At 43.5% G+C, this 22,985-nt stretch overlaps 1 protein-coding gene across 2 annotated transcripts; it reads right to left on the reverse strand.

Annotated features, from left to right (window-relative positions):
- Positions 1–224: 224 nt before the first annotated feature.
- Positions 225–21,834, reverse strand: far1 (fatty acyl CoA reductase 1). 2 transcript variants are annotated; one of them, XM_062390054.1, is made up of 13 exons: positions 21,670–21,834; positions 14,771–14,886; positions 14,130–14,246; positions 13,235–13,410; positions 12,504–12,683; positions 11,729–11,906; positions 10,537–10,581; positions 10,259–10,377; positions 10,102–10,169; positions 8,089–8,260; positions 4,894–5,023; positions 4,238–4,365; positions 225–3,911 (listed from the first exon to the last, which is right to left on the reverse strand). In XM_062390054.1, the coding sequence occupies exons 2-13, from the start codon at positions 14,840–14,842 to the stop codon at positions 3,752–3,754; spliced, it is 1,545 nt and encodes a 514-aa protein (XP_062246038.1). In that variant the 5' UTR covers positions 14,843–14,886; positions 21,670–21,834; the 3' UTR covers positions 225–3,751. The 2 variants fall into 2 exon arrangements, with proteins under 2 accessions (XP_062246038.1, XP_062246035.1); XM_062390051.1 differs by lacking the exon at positions 8,089–8,260 and adding an exon at positions 8,781–8,952 and having other exon boundaries at positions 21,670–21,831.
- Positions 21,835–22,985: the final 1,151 nt, after the last annotated feature.

Here is a 22,985-nt window from a genome sequence, read left to right on the forward strand (position 1 = left end):
TGAGGAAATCTCAATTGAGCCTTGAATTCACCAAATGCTTCCATTCATGCGTTTGAACATAATCCTGATTGACGGCATTATAGTTAATGGAGCCGTTCCCTGATGCAGATCTGTTACGCTCCACAGGAAACGGGTCAGCGAGGCCGACTGAGACTAATCGTCCTTCTCTTCACCGAGCAACGATTTAAAGACTCTTAAAAGAAATCAAACGCGTCAAACAGGAAGAGGATTAATCTGTTTATTCCTTCTTTTTGGTTTACAAACAAAAGGCACCATTGATTTATTGTTTTTTTTTTATTTGAGTTTCACACGGACGCATGACTGTGGAGAGAAACTCGACATCGTGGCCCGATTTGTTTTTTTTTGACGTTGCGATGAAACAAGAAGTTCAGAACCACGCAGATTTTAAAACGTCTGAAAATCAACCACAACCTCGGCCTGAGCAGAACGGCTCCGTGAAGCGTCGGCCACGGACGAAGAGGCAAAGAAAAGAAGAAGAAGAAGAAGCTGGAAAAGTTACAGATAAATGATAATTCACAGACAAAGCCACCACTCACACTCGGATGTTGTTAATACACAGGTCGTCCACTCTGAAACAGACAGGTCACATTTACTACTTCATGAAAACAGTTCATTGATTATGAGTTTATGCAAAATGTCTGTTTTTAAATGATTGTAACAACAAAATGGAATTAGTCCAACAAAAGCCTGATGGAAAAGATTTGATAGATACAAATATGTATATTGTTAAAGACTCTGAAAATGTATTTTGTTAAACTTTAATATGAGCTTTACATGAATGCAATGTTTTCTGCCAAAGTTAGAAAACGCGTTTGTCAAAAAACAGATTTATGCATTTGTGTTTCCGGACAGAAGAGGTGAAGCAGAACATTTCCTCCGACACTCAGCAAAGAAGCACATCTGTATTTCCCAAAGTCCAAACTATTCCTTTAACTAAGATTTGATACGGAAATACTCAAGATTTGAAAACCGGTTTCCTTTGAATCAAAGGATCGACGCGTCTCTTTCCGAGTTCACTCTGAGGTTATTTCAACGACATCAGTATTTCCAGACATCAAAAATCGAGAAAGGATCATTTCCCACATCTCACGTCTCTTATCACAAGAACGAGCTCGACGAGAACGTGACTTAAATCACGTCAGATGAAAGCGTCACAACATCTGACCTGCACACAAACACACACCTTCACGACAAGTCGAGTCACAGCGGCGAGGATTCATCGCACAGCCTCAAATTCAGGGAAGTACAATTTGCTAACTTGTTGTTTCATGAGTCAGGTTCTGTGCAGATGATTCCGGCCGTGTTGTTCCACATCCAGACAGAAAGAACATGTACGTAAACAGTGACAAGCAGATTTTTAAAACAGTTATTAAACAAATCGCTCATGTTCACACACGTATGTTATTTACAGCAGCTGCAGCTGCGTCAGTAAAACAGCCACAACGTCAATAAGCACAAAAATACATCCGTTACACCTTTGATTTCTGAAGTCTACCCTAAATAGAGCTGTACACAAAATAATTAGAAAACATAGATCTGATTGCTCTTTTCACATTGTTAGAATATCGACAAAGGTTCAGGCACAAAGTCTCGCATGCACACGTCTCCCCCCCCCCCCCCCCGATCACATGAGCCCGTGTGAAAGTGCTTCATGTTGCTGGGAGTGAAAAGTCACGTTCGTTAAAAGACACAAGACACAGGAAGTGAGTGAAGCTGAAGACACGAGCGACAACGACGACGACAAACGACCAGATGACATGCTCCCCCCCCCACACACACACACACTCTTGTTACTCGAGAGCGTGGTCTTCCAGTTGCAGAGCAGGACTTATTAATTTCACGATCAGATTTTGAAATGCTCTCGCTCAAATCTCTGTGCTTGGATTTGCTCTGCTTGTGCTCAAAATGATGAGCTCCAGCTTCAGCTCAGCTCCTCGAGCTCAAGCTGCTTCTACGCTCGTGTTAATCATTTGCTCCTCTGCTCTTGGATCTTATTTGTGCAACAAGCCAACCCGTAGAATGCCAGGTGTAGTGTTGACAAATTAAATGTTCCCACCCCTATGAGTGGTAGTTTTAACAGTTCTCATCCTCTTTATTTACACACTCAGCGAACGCACCCACAACTAGAGGGTGAGCGAGTTCATTTGTCATCTCTACACCTGGCATCTCTTGGTTAGACCTGTTTGCAGAGGAGAAATCCGAGAGCAGACGTTTCATGAGCACACAGAAGCAACGTGAGCGCAAGGAGCCGAGCTGAAGCTGGAGCACATGGAATCTGTCCAAGCAACTAAATATCTGAGTGCAAGCGCAGTTTGAGCTATTTGAGTGAGAGCGCAGGGTTTTGAATGTGAAATCAACGAGTGCTGCTCTTGATCTGAAAGCTCTGGAATAAAGAGGGGAGGAAAAGAACCGACACACAGTCACACCCCTCGTCTTCACACATCGTGTGTGGGAAATAGAAACATGTGCACAGGTAAACCTCAGGTGTGTTCACTTCAGACTTCATATGGCACTGAAGAGAGATTCCTGTGGAAACTCGGAGATGAATGATGCTCGACTTTCAGCTTACGTTGCCCGTTCTTTTCTGAAAGTGTTTTTTAGCGAGAAGGAAAAATGAAGGCAGAACAGAAAGATGAAGAAGAATCCTGAAAAACCTGCTCCTTAGTTCAAAATCAAATTCACAAAGAAGACAAGCGACAGTCAGAGCCATGTGAAATGGGTTTACTAAGAGAGAACGCGAGGAGTCAACATGAATGTGTTCTGGCTGCGACTTGAGAAGATGAAAGTTCACATTTCAAAGCATTAAACGGAAAGAAGGAGCCGAACGTGACGAGACTCCTCCTCTGGACTCCGCCGGGCTCCTCCTCCACCGAGCTACGAGTCTTTGGCAAGAAAGGAGTCGTCACTAATGACTTTCAGACGCGAGTGTTTGCAAAGCAGGAAGAGGGAAAGACGACCAATGACAACTGTTGATAAGATGTCGTCTCGGTAAACGAGACCGAAACCTGAACAATGGGTGGAAAGACTTTGGTTTTGAGGATGATGACGGATTTATCTACGATCGCTAAGCCGGCCTGTTCCCGAACAAACATTCTCCGAGTTGGTTCAGAAACAATCCGTCATCTTCAACGTCCCCCAGAAACCGAGCGGTTCATCCTGAGCCTCTTTCTTTCATGTACGTTTTTTTGAAAACAGGTTTTGGAAACATTTCTTTTAAACTGACAAGACCCTCAACACAAACTTACAGGCAGATACAAAATAGCGTGAGAGAGTCGCGACCCACGCAGCAGGTGAAGCGGGTTAGACTACGTTTAGAGAAAAAACCTACGGAACAGCCACAATGTCTGGACTGACTCAGGACCAGCGGAGGCTTCTAGCAGCAGAGCCTCATCCAGTGCATAGCTTCAGGTTGCAGCCAGGCGAGCGGGGGTTACAGGAAGTGCTCCGGAGTAAAGCTGGCGCCACAGAGTGTGAATGTGAACCGGAGCAGAGAGAGGGCTCCTGGTTCTTAAACTAGTCCAAGTGCTGTTAGTCTGCGACATTGTGAGATAAATCCTCTGAGGAGATTATCTGAGATATCAGAGGCTCGTCCAGTGGCTCCATCTGTGTCCCTGGTGTTTGAATGGATCCAGTTCATCTTGAGTGTTGGTGGAACCATTCCACAGGCCGAGCTCCAGGGTTTTCTTCTCGTCTTCGTCCCTCCACCTCGCCAGCCGCGTCCCCCGGCTCATTATCTCATGGTGGAGGAGGCTCTGAAGTAGGAGAGGAACTTGAAGCACAGGCTCACCACGAAGTACCAGATGTTTCGGGCCATCTGGGAGCGGGCGATGAACACGCGCCAGATGAACACCACCAGGACGGTGTTGAAGGTGTAGCGGATGTTCCTGAGCCTGAGAAACAGAGATGAGAAAACTTTACAAACACAAAACATACGTGTGGTTCTTATTTATATATTTCTCTTGTGTGTTTAACTAACAACTGTGATGTAATTTGTTAACTGTCGAACTCACATCCCAGACAAATGCAACAGACATCAGAGCTGAGTGGACGGATGAGGAGAAATACTTCCAGAGGATGAACGAGTATTAATGCAGATTTATCTACTGTTCAGTGACCTACATGAGACACAAGCCTCCCACATCCAGAGTGGAACACAGCTGTCTGTACATTTCCTCTGTTCTGTAATGTTCACGTGTTTGATTCCATAGATTCTTACTTGTTCAGGTGTTTGCGAGCAGCAGGGAGTCCGGACAGCTCCTCGTTCAGGACGTACTTCTTGGTGCCCATGCAGTAGTTCTCCATGTATTCCGCCCAGTGCAGCTGCCGCACATCGAAATTAAACATCTACAGAAATAAAGAGTCAGATCAGTCGTTCACATCCAACATAACTGATTTAAGATTTTGATTTGTGTCCCAGTGATTTTTTTTTACTGGTATCACCATGAAAATGAAAAATAAAGCAAATATTCTTGTCCTGAAATAAATGAACGGACATGAACTGAGGGGAAAATATTTTAAATGTTGCCTCAAAGATGCCTTTCAGTTACTGCAGCTCGTGTCATGAATTCAAATTAATTTCATGAAATACAATTTAAAAAAAAAAATAATAAAAAAAAATACTATTTAACTGTTGATTATAATGAAACCATCAAGGGCACAGTAACCAGTTTGGTATCCCAGGAACAATGAGTCTCATGTGCAACAAGGAACTAAACCTCCCGTGACACCAGCAGTGAATGAATTACACACTGGTTTGTCCCCAGTTCACAACCAGACATTCACACACCGGGTGTTGAATCTGTCCGTCATCTCCAGACGTGGACGACAGCCTGAATAATTAGTTTCCTTACGTCAGGATCCCGTGTGTGTTACCTTCTTGTCCTCGGGGCTCATCTGGGTCAACAGCATGCCCACGTTGTCGTTGTTCCACACCCAGGTGTGACTGGTGAAATACTCCAACACCATCATGGCTTTGTGGAGGCGGGTGATCGTCTTCATCATCCTGGAGACAAACGAGGAGGAAGCAGGAGGGAGGAAGGAGGAGGGAGATGAGGGATAAACGTGGAAATGGATTAAAAAGTGATTTTAATAAAAGGGGCCAGAGAGAAGATGATGGAGAGGGACAACAAGGAAGAGGAGAGTGGGAAGGTGAATAAGTAGAGAGGAGGTAGAATAAACAAAGACAGGATGGACAGAGGGACAGAGGGACAGATAAATGGAGGGAATTGAGTGACCACAGACAGGAAGACAATTAAAGGAAGAGCAGGTTCAGGTTTCATGGGTTTGAGGAAGTGAAAGAAAAAACTTGAACAACACAGTTAACAACCAGTTACACAACTTTGAGACAAAGGCAAAGATTTAAAACTTAACATGAACACCACAGTACATGTAACTGGTTCAGAAACAGTGTCCAGATTATGAATGTATAGAAATTATAAAGATTGGATTATAAATGGAATACATCATTTGAGCAGCACGTTTTAATGGCTTCAATTTGCACTCACATGATTTTGGTGCCGACATGTGAAAATCCCAAATAGACAATTTTTGATTAAACAAATAAAGACTTTTAGTGTTTTTATTTGAAATTCTATAAGAATAAATAAATCAGCTAATTCACATCCTTTACACTGGACAGCACCAACATGCTATTCCAGTGGCAAAAGGTTTGAGACAGTAGCTTACAAATTTTGGGTCTGGATACATTTTGTATTAAAGGAGACATATTCTGCTCATATTCATGTTTATAATTTCCATTTGCGTTATAACTTGGAAAGGTTTACATCACTTTCCTCAGACTGTCCAGAAAACACCAAGGGAAAGAATCGTCAATTTTGTTCTTATTAATAAAGTGCAATGGAAGCCAAGAATCATCAGAAAGTTGGAAATATTCTAAATATTTGCCACATTTGCAAAAATAAACCAGAAGGTTGCTCAAATGTCTTCACAGCTCAGTGAGTAGTTGATGATCTCACCTCTGGAGACACAAATCATCTGAGAGAATTATTGATTTGATCTGTGTGTGAGTCAGGAGGACAAACGATCCACTGGACAGACTCAGTGTTAATATACCAAATTTAATAAGCACTCAAACTAAATGAATGGCCTCCCAATTTCATCTGAAGGAAGAACCTGGGACACACGTTTACAAAACGTTAAGAATTTGTCCTCCTGTTCACACAAGTGAATCCAGTTCATACACTTTGGTTCTGTTAGTTCTGTTCATTCAAAACCAGTTTAAGAATTGAATGATTCAGAGTTGAGCGTTGACCATCGGTAAAGATGGACGACATGAGCGCTCTTCAAATTGGAGCCTAATTATGCCAATCGCCCCCTGGTGGCTGGCTGCAGTATAGGTCATGAACCAGTCAATGCTGCAAAAGACCTTCAAAGTTTAAATTGTAGCACAACAGGAGGAAGTGAAGACGCGTCGTCCATCTTTATTATCCAGTCAATGGGTTAGAATGTAAAAACAGCAGTTTATTTTGAGTGTGATGATTATCAGAGGATTTCTGAGTCTTCAATCTGCACAATTTAAACAGTTAACCAGACTGACCTGCATGGTTTCAACAATTTCATTTCTTAATCTTTACAATTGACTGTTTTAGTGATAGGACTGTCCTTAGCAGGATTTAATGCCCTCACTTCAAATATGTATCCTCTCTGTGCAGATGGAGACGACTCAGAATCCTCGTGTGGAGGCGAATGATTCAGAAGCTGTGATGGACATGCACGGTGGATCAGCACATAGAGAAAAACAATGACCTGCAGCTGGTGACGAACCCATTAGGTCAAAATCACACGTCTGAAATGTGAGTTCAGTTCTGAGCCAAAATCCATTTCAGACAGCCAGAGACTAAATGTGTGAAATTTGGCCGGGGAACACTTCACCGTACAAAGAGTCTCATTTAACACTACACAATGTTAACTGTCTGAAATACCTCTGGCCAATAATGAAGCAAAAGCAGCAAGAGTAAAAAGAATCAAGAAACATGGACGCAAATCAACTCACATGCAATTTCTTCTTCTATTTCCGAGGAACCGAATCGATCATCGTCTAAACTCCGACCTCAGAAACTCGTGTGGTGGCTCAGGGTTTCAGGGGCACTCACAAATACACGTTGTTTAAACAATGGCGGTGGGCGGGTCTGACTTGATCATCATAACGACAACAACCCCCCCAACCCGGGACAAGCAACACAGCCGACTTTCGTGCTAACGTGACATGCTAGCTAGCTCTCCATGCAAGGCTCAGGGACGACGAACACCAGGGTTAGGGTCGACCGGCTGCCTCGGACTCTTCAGGTACTGCCCTTAAATATTTAACACATTTTTCTACCACACTTAATCAAACCAGAACGGAGAGACCACAATGCAACCACAGACTTAGCCTAAAGATGGTCTCATGAAAGCTCTTCAGCGGTGAACCATGGCTGGCTGCAGTACAGGTCAAACTCCCTGCCTCCTCCATGTTAGCAGACGGGCCGTGGACCATCATCTGTTATTTGATGGTTTAAAAAACTAGCTGAAATGTCAAGAAGAACCTGAGGCTGACTCGTGATTGGTCAAGCACATGAACGGGCAGGACCTCGATAACACAACTCCACACCACGATCACTTCTTCTCCAACTGACGTCATAAGTGCACAATGCCGGCACAGTATCCAGGATCCTCAGCTTCCTTCTGGCACAACGGAGCAAAGTGCCGACGCGTCGTCCATCTTTATTTACAGTCTTTATCAGCGAAGCATGACGAAATGAATGAGGGGCGTTTTTCGCTGGAGCCTCCAACGTATACGTGCGAGTGCTCTGTCATGGATGTCGTGTTCACAACATGCTCCGGTGGAAACCAAACCAAACCAAACCGTGCCGTCATAGCCATCCAACTGATGCCAAGTCAAAACACAGCAAACCCTTGTTTCCTCTGCCCCACACCCTTCCTTGCTCCCACCATCCCACACAACCATTCAGCTAAGAAGACATAGTGGAGCAGGGTGGGCGTGTGGGAACAAGTGGGAAAGAGTGCAGGGGGGATGGGGTGGGAGGCTGGGGGCAGGTGCAACCTTACCGGGGCTTGCGGCCTGTCAACCTGAGATAGCCGTCATAGAGCAGGGCCGGCAGCGTGTGGCCGACAGTGGTCCAGTACTGATAAGTAAAGGGGTTGGAGCGCAGATTGACATTGGGCCTTCTGAAGGCCTGCTCTAAGGGATTGGTCTTGAAGGTCATGTTTATACAGTACTCTGCAGAGGAGAGATACACACATGACAGGACAAAGAGGACACAGACAGTTGGCATTGGTATTGATAGTAAGCAAGATGCAGGCCAGTGTAAAGACAAAACCACTGCTGGCTCCACGTGACGTCAGAGCAGAGTTTATTCTCTGTTTTTGGAACAAAGGCCCAACACCTGCGTTGAGTTCCCAAACTCATCTTCAGACAGAAATAAGCCCGAGTTCCACTTTTCAGCCAACCTGAGTTGACGCTGGCGGCTGACATGTTGGGAACCCAACTGAAAAGAAGCTAAACATTGCAGCTACCAAGATGTGAAGAGTGTAGAACCCATCAGTTCTCCCCTGTGTGTGCAGGAGAGCAGCTGGGTTCTACATCCCTCAGCTCCCCACTGTACACACCAACAACGTGAGCCTAGTACACCAACAGAAAGAGTCACAGGAGTAAAGCAGCAGAGATGCGTGTGCATGTATCGGGGCGGGTGATGGCGTTAAGAAACAGAAGAGGTCCAATTATTCGGCGAGGAGGTTACCTGGGCTCTCGTCCCATCAGCCTGAGATACAGATCATAGAGGAACGCCGGAGCCTTGTGGCTCACGGCGATCCAGTACTGATTGATTAGGTGATTGGATGTGAGATTAACATGTGGCCGACGGAAGGCCTGCTCGAGGGGGTTCCTCTTGAAAGTGGATATTACATGGTACTCTAAGAAACAGAAGGTTGTTCAACACAAGTCAGAGAGAGCAGGAAAGGAATTCTTCTGTAGTTCTGAATATGCCTGAGTACAAGTGTCGTCCTGCCGGTAAACACAGGTTACAAATCTGATGAAAAACATTTGAATATATGACATCCAAAGCAAACACGAGCATAAAACTGCACCTTAGAATGTGAGAGGCCGAACCGCCCTACAGGTTACCTGAGTCAGGATAAGTGTTTGATTGCTGATATGCACTGATATGAAAAGAAGTGCATTTAAGTTTGTATTTCATGTTAAATATAATCTTAAAGTGTATTTGGTTGTATTTGTGTTTTACTTTTTATTTATAGTTATTTAAACTGTAAAATATCAAGTATGTGTTAAATGTATCTGTCGTGATGGTTTGATGAAAAACTGAGGAATTGTTTTTCGAAATTATTTTGCAAAACAATCTCACAGATGAGATTCAGTAACAAGAATGAACTTTAATCCCAAAACTATTTACTGACAGGTCTTTGTTTGGATTATATTTTATCTCTGTTATTTTGTTCACCTCAGAAACAGTAAAATAAAAACCACAGCTGCACGAGCATCATGTGCAACTTTAAATTGAAGTGTCAGCAGATGTTGATGCTTTGTTCTCATCCTGAAGCCAGGCTTGTATTCCTCCACTTGAAAACACTTCTGCGACTCAGCTTTTTGATTCCTGACGTGCAGGTTGGAACACGATGATGACTTCACCAGTGCTCCAATCTTTTAATCACTGCACTTAAAAGTTTGAAAACATAAATCCCTGCGCAGTAAGACATCTAATCCTACATTTGGACTTTTTGATTTAATATCTGAGGGAGCTCTGCAGGAGAAGTGTCCAAAGGAAACTGGAATCGCTTGTGTTTCTTGAGGACGTTTCAACCTCTCAAGCAAAAGCAAGAAACAAAGCAGGTCCAGTTGCTTATGTGCACGTGTACAACTCCTGAGAAAACCACTGAGATTAACTCTAAGAAGAAGCTGGGAGCAGGATCCACAGGTAAACAGAGCTCCTGGGTGTGGCAGGCGGTGGATCAGATTTCATTCTGGTTATGTCATCGGACACAGTTTCCCCTCTCGGGGGATTTTTACACAGATTGTGTTCAGGGAAGATAAACGTGACGTCTTACCGACTTCCCCCCAGCGGAACGGGTTGATCCCACCGGTCGTGCAGTTGTACACCATGATGTTTTTAGGTCTGCAAGAAGAGGGAGTAGGTGATATTCTGAAATGTCAAAGAACAAAACAGGTTCCAGTGTCTATGAGCACTGCAGAAACCTACTGCACCTTTGTGATCCGGAGAACCAGGCTGCAGCCAGCGTGGCGTTGATGACCACGTCCACAGGCACCAGATCAGCTACAGCATCGTTAGACGCCCTCATCGTCCGCAGGATCCCTTTACCAGCCTGGAGAGGAGAAGACCACTGAGGCTGGATCCACAACACAACCTTCTAAATACATCCACCAGTTAATTGATAATCTAAGTTAATTGCAACCTATCTTCATCCTTACATCATTACACTTCTATCATTTAGTAAAAAACAAGCTTTGCTCTCAGTACTCACTGCGATGAATATCCCACTGGGGCCATTGAAGTTATCAATCCAGCCCTGAAACGACAGTCAGAGGAAATCAGCACAAATTGAAACTGAAATGATTCAATTTTCTTGATAAATGACAAACTATCAATTTATCAGCCATGAAATATTAACAGTTTATAAACCTGACCGATGTGAAGTTCTTCTGGATTTTCTCCAGTTTATAGGATGATACATTCAACCCATTTTTGAGAATACAGAGCAATTTAAATGCATTTCAGCACAAGAGATGATATTGTGCGCTGCGATCCCAAAGCCACACTTTCACTGCAGTGCTGTGAGGAGTGATTCTGACGACACGTGTTCACACAGGAGGCGTCTTTGTCCCTCAACGTTTCAGACTTTCCTAAAACCAGAAATCCAACAATGCTCCTGCTCTCCCCAGCGACCGGCCCGAGTGGAAAAAGGTGCACGGGCACTTCTTTTCTCCACATTCCTCACATTCCCCCGCTCGCCATCACATCATCGCCGTGTGCACTGCTCAGCGGCGCAGAACGACCGAGCGTCGACAGCACCGAGGCGCTGAGCTCCCGGAGGAGAACAGAGAGTCAGAGCTGCGCCGCAGACAGAGGAACTTTCTCCACTAAACATCAGTAGCTTTCATTTCTTTGTCAGTTAGAGAGATACTGAAGAAATTGAAATAATGAACCCACTGGATTTTGATGCAAATGATCCTAGAACGGCTTTTATCACTTTCTTAAAAAAAAAAAAAATCTCTTGTTTGACCTTTTCACCAGTTTCCTGGGGAATAATTTGTGGATCTTGATGAAGAGAACCTCCCTCTGCCTCGTGCATGTGTGAAATGTAAACTGCGGATAAAGCCCAGACTTAATTCTCCAGACTTTATCTTTTATGTCATATCTGAAACGGTGTGTAGTTGGTTTTCATTCTAGATCTCTGTCTGTTCCCTGTTTTGATCTCTAGCCCCAATGACTCTTTATTCTAGATTCTCACTTTAACAACCAGCTTCTCACCCGACATTCGAGGGTGGTCACTTAATCAGTGCATTAAAAATTCATGTGATACAACTGAGCAGAATGACATATTTTAAAATAAAAAACAAAACTCTGAAAACCTCAGAGGACATTGTTAAACCCAGCAGCCAACCCTCAATTAATGTTCACAACAAAAAGAGATAGAACCAGTATGAATGACTCACTGGAAAAGGCTCCTTCCAGCTGGCTCCGACTATGGAGGGTCTGACGATGGCCACGTTCAGGTCCCCGGCCTCCTGCTGCACCATATACTCAGCCAAGGCTTTGGTGTAGGTGTACGTGTTGGGACGTTCTCCGATCAGCTTGGGAGTCAGCGTGGAAACCAGTTCATCATCCATCCAGCTGGGGGAAATAATTATTCATTTATTCTCTTACAGCACTATTGTAAAAAACAAATCAAATCTGTCCTGAGATCTGATCACTCAGAGGCGGTGAGGGTGAAGTTCCACCTGCTCACCTGACGTCGGCTGACCTGCTACAGTTTCACAGTTAATCAAATGTATTTCCACACTTTACATCTTCCAGTCGTTGATCTGTTTGCAGCCATGTTATCAAACAGGCAGGTTCAGCTGCTGCACTAACAACTATGCAAAACATCTTAAAACACACAGACAAAGCTAAAGCAGCTCGGTACGTGTATCTGTTCACTGCATGGTCGTCTCCACCACTTTAACTAAAACGGTCTAAATGACTTTACATTAAAAAACCCTCAGAATCACTTTACTAATCTGATTCTGCAGACGTGTGCTTTACTAATGGAGCTCCACAGCTGAGAGCAGCCGTTTAATCTCGATATTTCCCTCCTACTTGCTTTTTATGCATCGAGCAATCAGAAGAAAAGCTTTTAAAAAATCTCATCTCACGCTTCCGCTTCCTGATCCCATTAACAAGGCCATTAAAAACCACTAGGGTTGGTGCATCGGAAACCAGTCCACTTACTCCAGAGTATCGATGAGTCTCCGGTAGTCGACGGGTGGAGGGTAGACGACTTCCTCGATGAGCTCTCGGTCACAGTTGGCGTAGGCGGTGGAGACGTGGAGGAAGATCTCCAGCTGCTTCATCCTGTGGGCCAGCGCCAGCATCTTCTGTGTGGCCAGGACGTTCAGCTGCATCGCATCTCTGAAGGACAAATCAATCACAGATTTCAACGTATCTGAGGAGGATATGACCTTTGATGGAGCCGAAGGAATCATTTAATTTGTGAGTCATATATAAACTTATTCTCCTTAACCGAACAATCTTAGTCCCACACCTTAAAATCCTCAAATAAGCCCAAATTCCTAAGGTTATGATATGAAGCATAAGAAGCTGAAGTCTTAAGCTGTGTACATATAAACCACTACACCCTGATAACAAGTCATGATGAAACAAGTCACGCTGTGGTTCACTGATGTGCTTTATAAAGATTATGGAGCCTGTTGGCATTTGAGCAAGACCAGGTTGAGATTCCATAACAATCTTTTCATGAAATACCCTCATTGGTATGGGTTGGTCTTCAAATAAATCAGTTAACACCAGATTTCACTGCCAGTTCCAGGAACCACACGATCCTGCTTCACTGAATAACAAACAGAACAGCGCCTCACTCGCCAAACAAAGAACAAAACACTATTTAACAAAGGTGCAGAGACCTGGGCAGGAGAAGAAGGTGCACATTCCCCATGACTCACTTGAGCGGCTCATTGAAGCGGATGGTGGCGGCGCAGTGGAAGACGATGTGGACGTTTTCAGCCAGGACGCTCTGATCCTCTTTGCTCAGATCCAGCTCCGGCAGCGTGAGGTCACTGCTCACCGCAACGATCTTCACCGCAAAGTCGGGCTGCTCGTCTTTTAACCTTTCAAACAACTGGGAGGACACGTGAGGTCGAGGTTACAGCACATGTGGTAAATACAATGGTAGTGGTGAGTATTTATATAGCGCTTTTCTAATCTTGATGAACACTCAAAGCGCTGAGTAACTCATATTTACTCAGCTCACAAAGTAAACTATAGAAGTAGAGATATAAATGATTAAGAACAGATCATTAGACTTTTACAACTCTGATTGAAAAGGAATGATTCATGGCTGAGGGCAGAACTCTCCACTTTCCATCTTCTCCTCCTGCAACAGACCCCAGTTCTATAGAATCCTTTATCTAGAAGCTTTTGATGAAAGCTGTCAGCCTATGGATTAAATCAGTAGCTGGACATGTTTTTTCTTAGGTCTGAATGTTAAATCAATAAACTATAATCAAATTACTGGTTCAAGTAAAGTACATATTCAGGATTAAGCAGCAGAGACAAATATTACAAACCTTGGACAGACACGGTGCCTCTATGGAGGGTATTATTGGTCATACAAAGATTTTAAAACTCCAAATAGACAATTTAAAGAGGCTAGAATCAAAATGCTTCTCGTACTTCACTAGCGGGAACAATCTCCTGGACATTAAGCTTTAATTTGAGGTTTTCCATTTTCAATTTTGAGATTCATATTTGATTTTTCTCTCTTCTATCTTCCATTTATTTTATCTTTCCGTTTGAGCCGTTTGCATTTTCAAAGGACCCCCACCCTGACCCACTCACCGGGCAGCTGACCATGTCATCGATGCGGGCCTTGGGACACTGGCCGGCTTTTGACCTGACCATCACATACACAGTTTTGACCTCTGGGCATGACCTCAGCAGCTTCTCCAGCAGCACCTGGATCATGAAGACATGAAGATTATAAAAATCTGATTTTACTCCTAAGGACTGTTGAGCTAATTCCAGGAAATCTCACCACACAGAAGTCTAAGCGGCTTTAGAGCAGGAGGTTGAGTTTCTCTACCAATCAGGTGTTCCTGACTTATTGAATTCACATTAATACAAGCTCACTGTGACCTCGAACCACTGAATCTACATTTTTTGGAGGGCATTGTGTCTATCAATACAATTTTCAAATTTTCAAGGCATTGTTTATCGTGTTAACAAGAATGGGACGGACGAATGGACAGAAAACCCGATGCCCTCGGCCACTAGATGTCTCCAGCGCAGATGCAACACAAGTGTTTGTACAAGTTCACTTTTACTTTTCCTGCTGCAGGTGTGTGATGGAAACCTGTTTGACATGATTGTAATTATAACTTAAATAATCAAAGCAGCTCCATTCATCTGCTCACATGTCATTCTGTCATGAAGTGAAAGGATTCTCACATCCCTTCAGACTGGTTCATTCACTACTGTACCTTGCCCATGAAGCCGGTGGCTCCAGTGATGAGCACATTTTTCCCAGCGAAGTAATCCGGGATGTTCACCATGATGTCTGCCGTCCTGTTGAGTGAGAACCTCAACACAACTCCACCTGAATGAACACAACAAACAAAGACAACAAACCATAATTATAATTGTGAAATGAACATCAAGCCTGAACTTGCTTAAAGAGAGAGAGGAGACTCAAAATGTGGATCTACAATGAGAGTGGGTTTCAAGGATTCATCAGCTTCTAGTCACTATAGCCCAAAAACATATCTTTTGTCCATAATCATGAAGCTCAATCAACTTCTGGATAGAAGCAGGAAGTGGAGCCATGTCCTCCATCTTTATTTACAATCTATGTGTTTGATCAGTTAATGTCATATGACAGGGGCCTCATCAGGATAGAGGTGATGTATACGTCTCTTCAGGAATCAGGATTCTCAAAATATAAAAACAAATATAAAACAACAGTTTTAACAGCAGGCATGAAGCTCTCTCTCTCAAACCAAACAGATTGTAATTTACTATAAAACAAAATAAAGAACAACTCTCTATTCCTTTAACGCGAGCAGTTAATAGATCAAGTTTACAGGCTCATGAATTTGTATTTGGCCAGTAACAAAGGTAAAATAGAGCTTATACTTATTTTTAAATCATCGATTAGTCTGACATTTATTCTTAATTTATCTGTAAGGCAAAAACTTGGAAAAATGTTGTAGAAAAAAGAAAAGGTTTAAAGGATTAAATATACTTTTTAATTCGTTATAGATTTATCGAAAATCACTGCATCTTTGGTCTGTAACAAACATCGCAGCAGACAAATCACGCTGAGCTCTTATCTTTGTGAAAATGTGAATAGTGAGTATGGCCGGGCCTTATCACTCAGATTACTGTCAGTCTAAACAGACCAACACCATCCAGCTGATAGGTTATCTCCTGAGCGCCCGGTTATCTAATCATTAACTACAAACCACTTCTTTAATCTCGTCCCAGCGCTCCTGTGACTGGAATGCATCACAGAACCATAAATAAGTAACTTATCAAAACACAATGTGAACCTGAAAGCTTTCTGAATAAACAAAAAGAAAAAACAGAAGGTCACTGAGTAAAGCACACATCTCCACCGAGGCCCAGCAGCTCCCTTCAACTCCTCCGTCACTGAAGAATAACTGTTCACTCCCGACTGAATCCAGATTATCTCGGCTACACACTGGTGGCAGTTATATTTGTGCAGCCATATTTGTTAGCGTACAGCAGCTGAAGAGAGCCAACCCCCCCCCCCCCGAAACCACAGTTACGTCCACATCATAGAGATCTGTACTTCCTGCCTGGGGAAATACAGCAGGCAGTGTTAGTAAGTTGCTTTAAATCAAAGATTAAAACCTGCTTTTATATTTACCACATTCCCTGATTCTACTAATTTTCATTATTGTAATGAGCTCCCATGTTTAATTTTCTTGAGTTTTTTTTTTCTATGTAAATTTCCATGTATTTTTACTTGAGCTTGTATTTGTATGAACTACTTCCACTATTATCAATATATATATATATATAATAAACATTCTTCCCTCTGTCCAGATCCGTGTTAAACAGTATTTGCATAATCCAACATAAAAACCACCCAACAGACAGAGACGGGTGTAAACACAACCTGCTCACTGGAGCTAATTACCTATCACCAGTTCAAGTGTAAACGTGCTAAACAGTAATTTTCCATTCGGACGGAGTCAGAACAGAAATATCTCTGGTCTGTGAGCAGGTGCAGAGAAATCAGGAACAACAGGATAGTGTCTTTGGAATCACGAGTCATTTTATTCTACAGTCTTTGCCCGACAGAAAAAGACTGTTATTGTGTTAGCGGAGGTCAAAAGACTTCTGTTACAACCAAATCGGACTCCAGTGGTTTCCACTTACAGCCAACTGGGATTATCTAGTTCAGACCGCAAATAGGATAATAAAAAAAAAAAAAGCATTTTATTCTGAAATCATGGCAGAAAGTGCAATCCATACTGCTTGCACACTTCACACCTCTAACCACCATTAAAGAGTGATTGTAAGCTTGAGTCTCTGCAGCTTCACTGCTGCACGTTACAGTGGAACCAGTTATTCAGCTTAGCATTCAGTTAGACAAAGGACTACACACAGTTGGACAATGGGTTTCTGCACCAAGTGGGGGGGTAAGATGGAGGTCAGAGGTTCTTGTGGTTTATTAGACGGCATCTCTGACAAACTCGTTGAGCTTTTCAGGAGACTTCGGCTGACAACGTTAAAAATCCAGCCGTGTCACATGACTGTCCAGTTCATGAGAGAGAGTAATGATTATCTATAATGAGGGTAATTGAGGACATTAATAGAATGTAATGTGCTCCTATGACAACAGGCTGACTCTGTGTGTGTGGGCTCCGTGGCTCCGGTGGAATGAAGCAGCTCCTCCGCTGCACCGACTCTGGCCAATGCTGCAGATGTTCCTTTTGCTGCATCACGTCTGGAGCCAAGTGGCTCAGCTCTGACTGCGTTCCAGCTGCACCCTGACTGAGTCGTACTGACACAGGAGAAGGAATGAGGGAGATCTGCTCCAGTGGCAGCTTTGAAACACCGTAACAAAGAGAGAGTTATGATAAAGCAACCACAGCGTGACAAGTGCCAAACTAGAGCCTGAGCGATTTATTGGTTCACCAATAAAAGCACATGAGCCTTTCAGACACATTGGTATCTGTGTGTATATTTGCCGATAGCTTATAGGAAAACTAAAAACAAACGATGCCGTAAAGAAAAATGTTTAGTTAATTCAATTCAAAGTCTTTATATTTAGTTAAATTACATTGTTTTGTAATCAGGGTTCGATAAGCACCGCTTAGGGATCACTGCCAAGGTTTTGACATTTGCTGATATATCATATGAGACATTTCTACTCATTAATATCAGTATTGGCCCGCAAGAAAAACCCATATCTCTCTGGTCCAATTCAAACAAACAGGTGAAATGCTAGAAATGTCCACAATACCATTAGACATTTCCTGGATTGATGGGTTTCCAGACTGAAGTTACCTCTAGTTCTATAGATTCTATTAGAAAAGCACCAGTCCGTGAGCTGAGGGTGAGAATGGATGCTACAGTGTGTTGCTCATGTTAAAGAAGAATTGGGGAAATAGATGATGTGCTAACACCTTTTTAAGAGAAGTGTAAATGACCCACCTGTCTATCTAGTTCACTGAGTTTGAAACGTGTTAAACTGAATGAGTTGCAAAGGAAAATGCTCTAAATTAACATTCTACTGCAGAAGTTGTGTTTCCAACAAGCGGATTTACCGAGACCACACGATGACATAGACAATGTAATGCATTTGTTTTGTGGTGAGCTAAAAGCTGAATTCTCATTCTGATAATTCTGAGCTGCAAAGCAACAACAAGCTCGAAGCATCGGCACCACAACTTCCCTCGACTCTTTTCAAAACGCACTTTTGTAAACACAAACCTGGAGACGCAGCCTCCCCAAAGATAAACACATTGCAGAAATCACAGTAGAGACGTTTGAGTGAAATACGACATGTAATCAATAATTTATGACCGTGAAAAGGATGTTACAGAGTTTAAAAAGGCCCATTACAGGAAGAATGATTCCTCATCTCCAACCATCAATGACCACTTCCTTTCACTTGTAACTGAATAAAGCAGGTTTATCCTCTGTCCTGGACTCTTATTTCACATCCATGTGTGAAACATTCTTCTTATACAGCCGATGACAACGACCCTTTCAATCCCAGAACAGCTGAGCGGTGACCCCATCTTTGGCTGGGACCAATAATTACTGCCGGCCAGTTGGGTAGTGCTGCATTCACTGGCAGGAGTGGACCACAGTTCATGTTTCACACTGCTGCCTTGTCTACAAACGGAGTGTGGCCATATTCATAAAGGAAAAATAACCTAGTGGTAGACCAAGAAGAGAAGCTGAAGCTCTGGATCTTATCCTGAAGAGGCTCTGAAGCTGACTGATGTCATGTTTGAGTCACTGTAGTCCTCTGCGATATCATACCTCGACTGCACCACTCGTCTTAACGAACACAAAGCTCTATAATTATAAACCAGAGCCCGGCCAGGACGAGCCGTGGCCTTTGAGAGAAACCTGCTGCCCCGGGATCTTACCCTCAGACAGCTGATCCCTGATGACACAACGTCTTTATGAATAATTGATCAAATACATTGTAAAGATTATATTTAGCAACCTCTGGCGGAGCTCCAAAAGTTAACAGATATATGAAACTTTGATATCAATTGGTCTCAAAGGAGCAATCCATGTCTTACTCAGGTGAAAACCCGCTGCCAAGCCAAGAGGAAGATCCTTCTGAGAGACTCACAGGGTCGGAGACACTGGCACGTGAATGATTCAGCAGGTGTTTTGCAACAGGGAAGGCAAACGGCCAAGTGCCCAGGGCTCCGAGTTGAGGGGGGGCCAAGGAGGCGAGAACCCTCCTCAACTCTATGCTTTACTATGTACAGGAGACTCTGCAACAGCCATGGTTGCAAATCTCCCTACGGGCCCTATGCCAATCTCTTGGGTTGGGTTAGGTTTTATGTTGGACGCACCAGCTCACAGTTGTAGAACTGAAAAGCTGCTGGGACAGTCCACGTGTCCTCTACAGGGAATAGTCTTACTCAACAGCGCTTTGAGAAGGATTCACCCAAACAGATGAAAGAGACTCAAAAGAAAACACACTCAGTTGCAGCAACACTCACAGACCGAAGTACATCTGTGTCACAACAACCTGTTCATTCCAGTAAGAAATTACCACTTCCTGATAATGATGTTGTTGCCAAAACACCCGAGCTTGGCACATGGCCTGAACCGACCTGTATCACAAATCACCAATAACAGTCCGTCCGACTGCAGCCGTCCATGAACTCAGTGTGTGAGGTAGAACTCTATTATAAGTTATTGTTACATCAGAACTATCTTTGGTAATGAATCACTCTTTAGTTTCTTGGACTATTGAAGCTGATGATGGTGATGTGTCCATATCAAACCCAGAGACATCACTGCAAAACAAAACCTCATCTATAACAGTGAAGAGCTGAGGGATTTGATCAAAGTGTAATAATAATGTAAATCATACAATCATGTCCTAAAAACTGATCCTGTTTGATATACTACACAGATAAAACGTGATTTACCTTGTCCAGCATCCTATGACACTTGATTACGCAAATATTAGATGACTAGAAGATGTTTTAGGGTTTTCTTGCATTCGACCCCACAACATTTTAATGGGATTCCATCTGGGTTTTGACTGGGTCAGTCCAGAACACTCAGAATATAAACGTTCTGCTTTTCGTCAGAAGTCTAGAGGATACTTCCGCTCTAAGGCCTAGTGGCTAGCCTTTCCTTCATGCACTAGAAGTTGTTGGCCAATCACAACGATTGGGCCAGCTGGGCAATCAGAGCAGACTGGGCTTCATTAGGAGGCGGAGTCTTAAAGATACAGGAGCAAAAAAACAAGTGTTTCAGACAGAGGCTGAACAGAGGAGCTGCAGCAATGGACAGAAAAGTACATTTTCCACTGGTCAAAAAAAAAAAAGACTAACATTTGGCTTCTGTCCATAATGGAAATGGGCACAATTCTCATTCACTCCTGTGAACGACTCCATACTAGTGGTTTTAATAAGGATCTGGTTGCCGGTGAGGCAAACATAACATCAGGGTGGAAACAAAGTAATCTGCCAAGACAGCTAGGTGTGAGCGCCTCACCTCTCTGCACGTTAGGGAAAAAAACAGACTGCCATACTTCCATACTGGCAATGGAAAAGGAGTCAATCTGCCATTTTTTATAGCTATTAACTCCGGTTAAGAAAAATAGAAATACCTGCGTACAGCCGTCAATTTTGTTGTAAACGTGGTACATAAAAAAAAGATCTTCAGGTTACAACCCAAACCAAAATTTACTGAAATACGAACAGTCTCTGCGCCAAAAGTAGCAGGTCCTCTCTGAGCCAATGCTAATCTTTCCAACCAGTTTTGAAGAAACCCCAAGTCAGACGCTTTTGCCAACCCATCAACAGACATCACCTCCTTGGCGAAGGTTGCCATTTTCAAAGCTAGGTACATTAAACGTCAAGACCCTTCAAGATTTGAATTCCAATTATTCCAGAATGGCTAGAAACCATCACTTCCAAATGTTCTATGTTTCACCTTTCACACACGTTCTAATGATGAAAATGTGTTTTCACTGCACACATCACAATGAAGAGGAAAACCAGAACACCAGATTGAAACCAGAGTGACACCAGAGTGGAGGAACCTAGATTGACACCAGAACACCAGAGTGGAACCAGAGTGACACCAGAGTGACACCAGAGTGGAGGAACCCAGATTGACACCAGAGTGACACCAGAGTGGAACCAGATAAAAACCGGAGCGACACTAGAGCGGAGGAACCCAGAGTGACACCAGAGGGGAACCAGATTCAAACCGGATTGAACCCAGAGTGACACCAGATAGAATCCAGAGCGGAACCAGAGTGACACCAGAGGGGAACCAGATTCAAACCAGATTGAAACCAGCGTGACACCAGAGGGGAACCAGGCTCCAGCGGGCGGAGGAACCCAGATCTCGTGATGCTCATCACAAACAGCTGCTTCTCGTTAGACCTTCAGTTCGCTGGGCTCCACTTTGAAACCCTGCAGCGTGAAGGACTCTGGGAAATCACGCTGTTTCCTCCCGTGGGTCCGCGGGCACAGAATCCACGTTCGGGTTCAACGCGGATAAAGATGCGTCCACGCAGCGCAGCCGCGTCTGTGAATGTGCGTAGTGCTGCTCCCTGCGTGTGGCGCATCTCCCCCCCCTCCGAACAGTTACCGCGTTAAACACACGAGCCGCGCGACCGGAGGATACTCACCCGACACGTCCGCGTCTCCTCTGGAGCTGCTGCACACTGTGTGTGTTTCCCCTGTAGGAGTGTGTGTTTTTTCTGTATGTGAGTGTGTGCGTGTGGGTGTGTGTGTCCGCTGGCGACTCGGCAGGAAGCGGAGCGGCCCGATGACGTCAGCAGGCCAGAGAGAGAGAGAGGGGAGAGAGAGTGAGAGGGAGGGGAGACAGGAGGTCTCACTCCGCTCAGTTTTAAATCGTTTTCTAAAAGGAAATCCAATTTCAAAAAGTGAAAGGGCGGGATTCCAGAAGTCAAGGCGGCCGTGAAGCCCCGCCCATCGAAGCTGCAGAATGAGTAATGATGTGAAGAGTATGGAAGAGTATTAAAATCAGTATGAGATCAAAGATGAGAGCGTGAAGTCAGGGTGACAAGTGTAGAGTGAAATATCAATAATAAAGTCAAACTGACGAATAGATAGGAGAATATTAGAAAAAGGGAGTAAGAAGTATATAGTGAGTAAATATATATTATGTTTTTATGTTCCTTTGTCCATTGTATGCAGCACCAATAACAAGACCAAATTCCTTGTAGGTGTAAACTTACTTGGCAATAAATACTTTCTGATTCTGAGTTCAGGGGGGGGGGGGGGGTTAAGTGTTTGGCTGCACAGAACACTTGTGGAGTCTCAGGGATAAACAGCGATGCAGCCAAATCCAGTACAACTGAAGTAACTTGAGACCAGTTCTTCAAATGTATATAAAACAAACAGTAAAACATAACAAGCCTCTATACGTCTCCTGTGATGTCATCAAGTGTCCGTTAGCCCCGACATTCATGCTCCACTCAAAATGAGGTCATTCAAACCATGTCTTAGTTCATGTATATGACGTTAGAAGAAGGGATCCCAGTTACCGCCATCATATTGGATGGATGCTCATTTATAAGTCGCTCTGGATAAAACCTTCAGCTCAATGACATTTAATGTTTGTTCTCAAGATTTTTGACTTTATTTTTTACATTTTAACTTTGTACAAATATGAACACTTGAACAAACATCTGTGTGATGAGCTCTAACTGAAACAAGCAAAACCATCTGAGAGAGAGAGACACTTTGGCTTCACTGTTGGGAGCTGTCATCTTTGTTTACAGTTTACCTCTGTGTGTGTGTGTGTGTGTGTGTGTGTGTGTGTGTCTGCGTGTGTGTGTGTGTGTTCTGCATTATCACTTCCTGACTCACACATGGGCAACAGGTGGAAGTCTGCCCTCTAGCTGTCAGTGCTGTGTACTGCTTGTAGTTATTATCATTCACTCATGAACTCATCAGACTAAATTAATGAAAAGCACAC

This window comes from Platichthys flesus, chromosome 6 (assembly GCF_949316205.1).
Source record: "Platichthys flesus chromosome 6, fPlaFle2.1, whole genome shotgun sequence".
In the NCBI taxonomy this organism is placed as follows: domain Eukaryota; kingdom Metazoa; phylum Chordata; class Actinopteri; order Pleuronectiformes; family Pleuronectidae; genus Platichthys; species Platichthys flesus.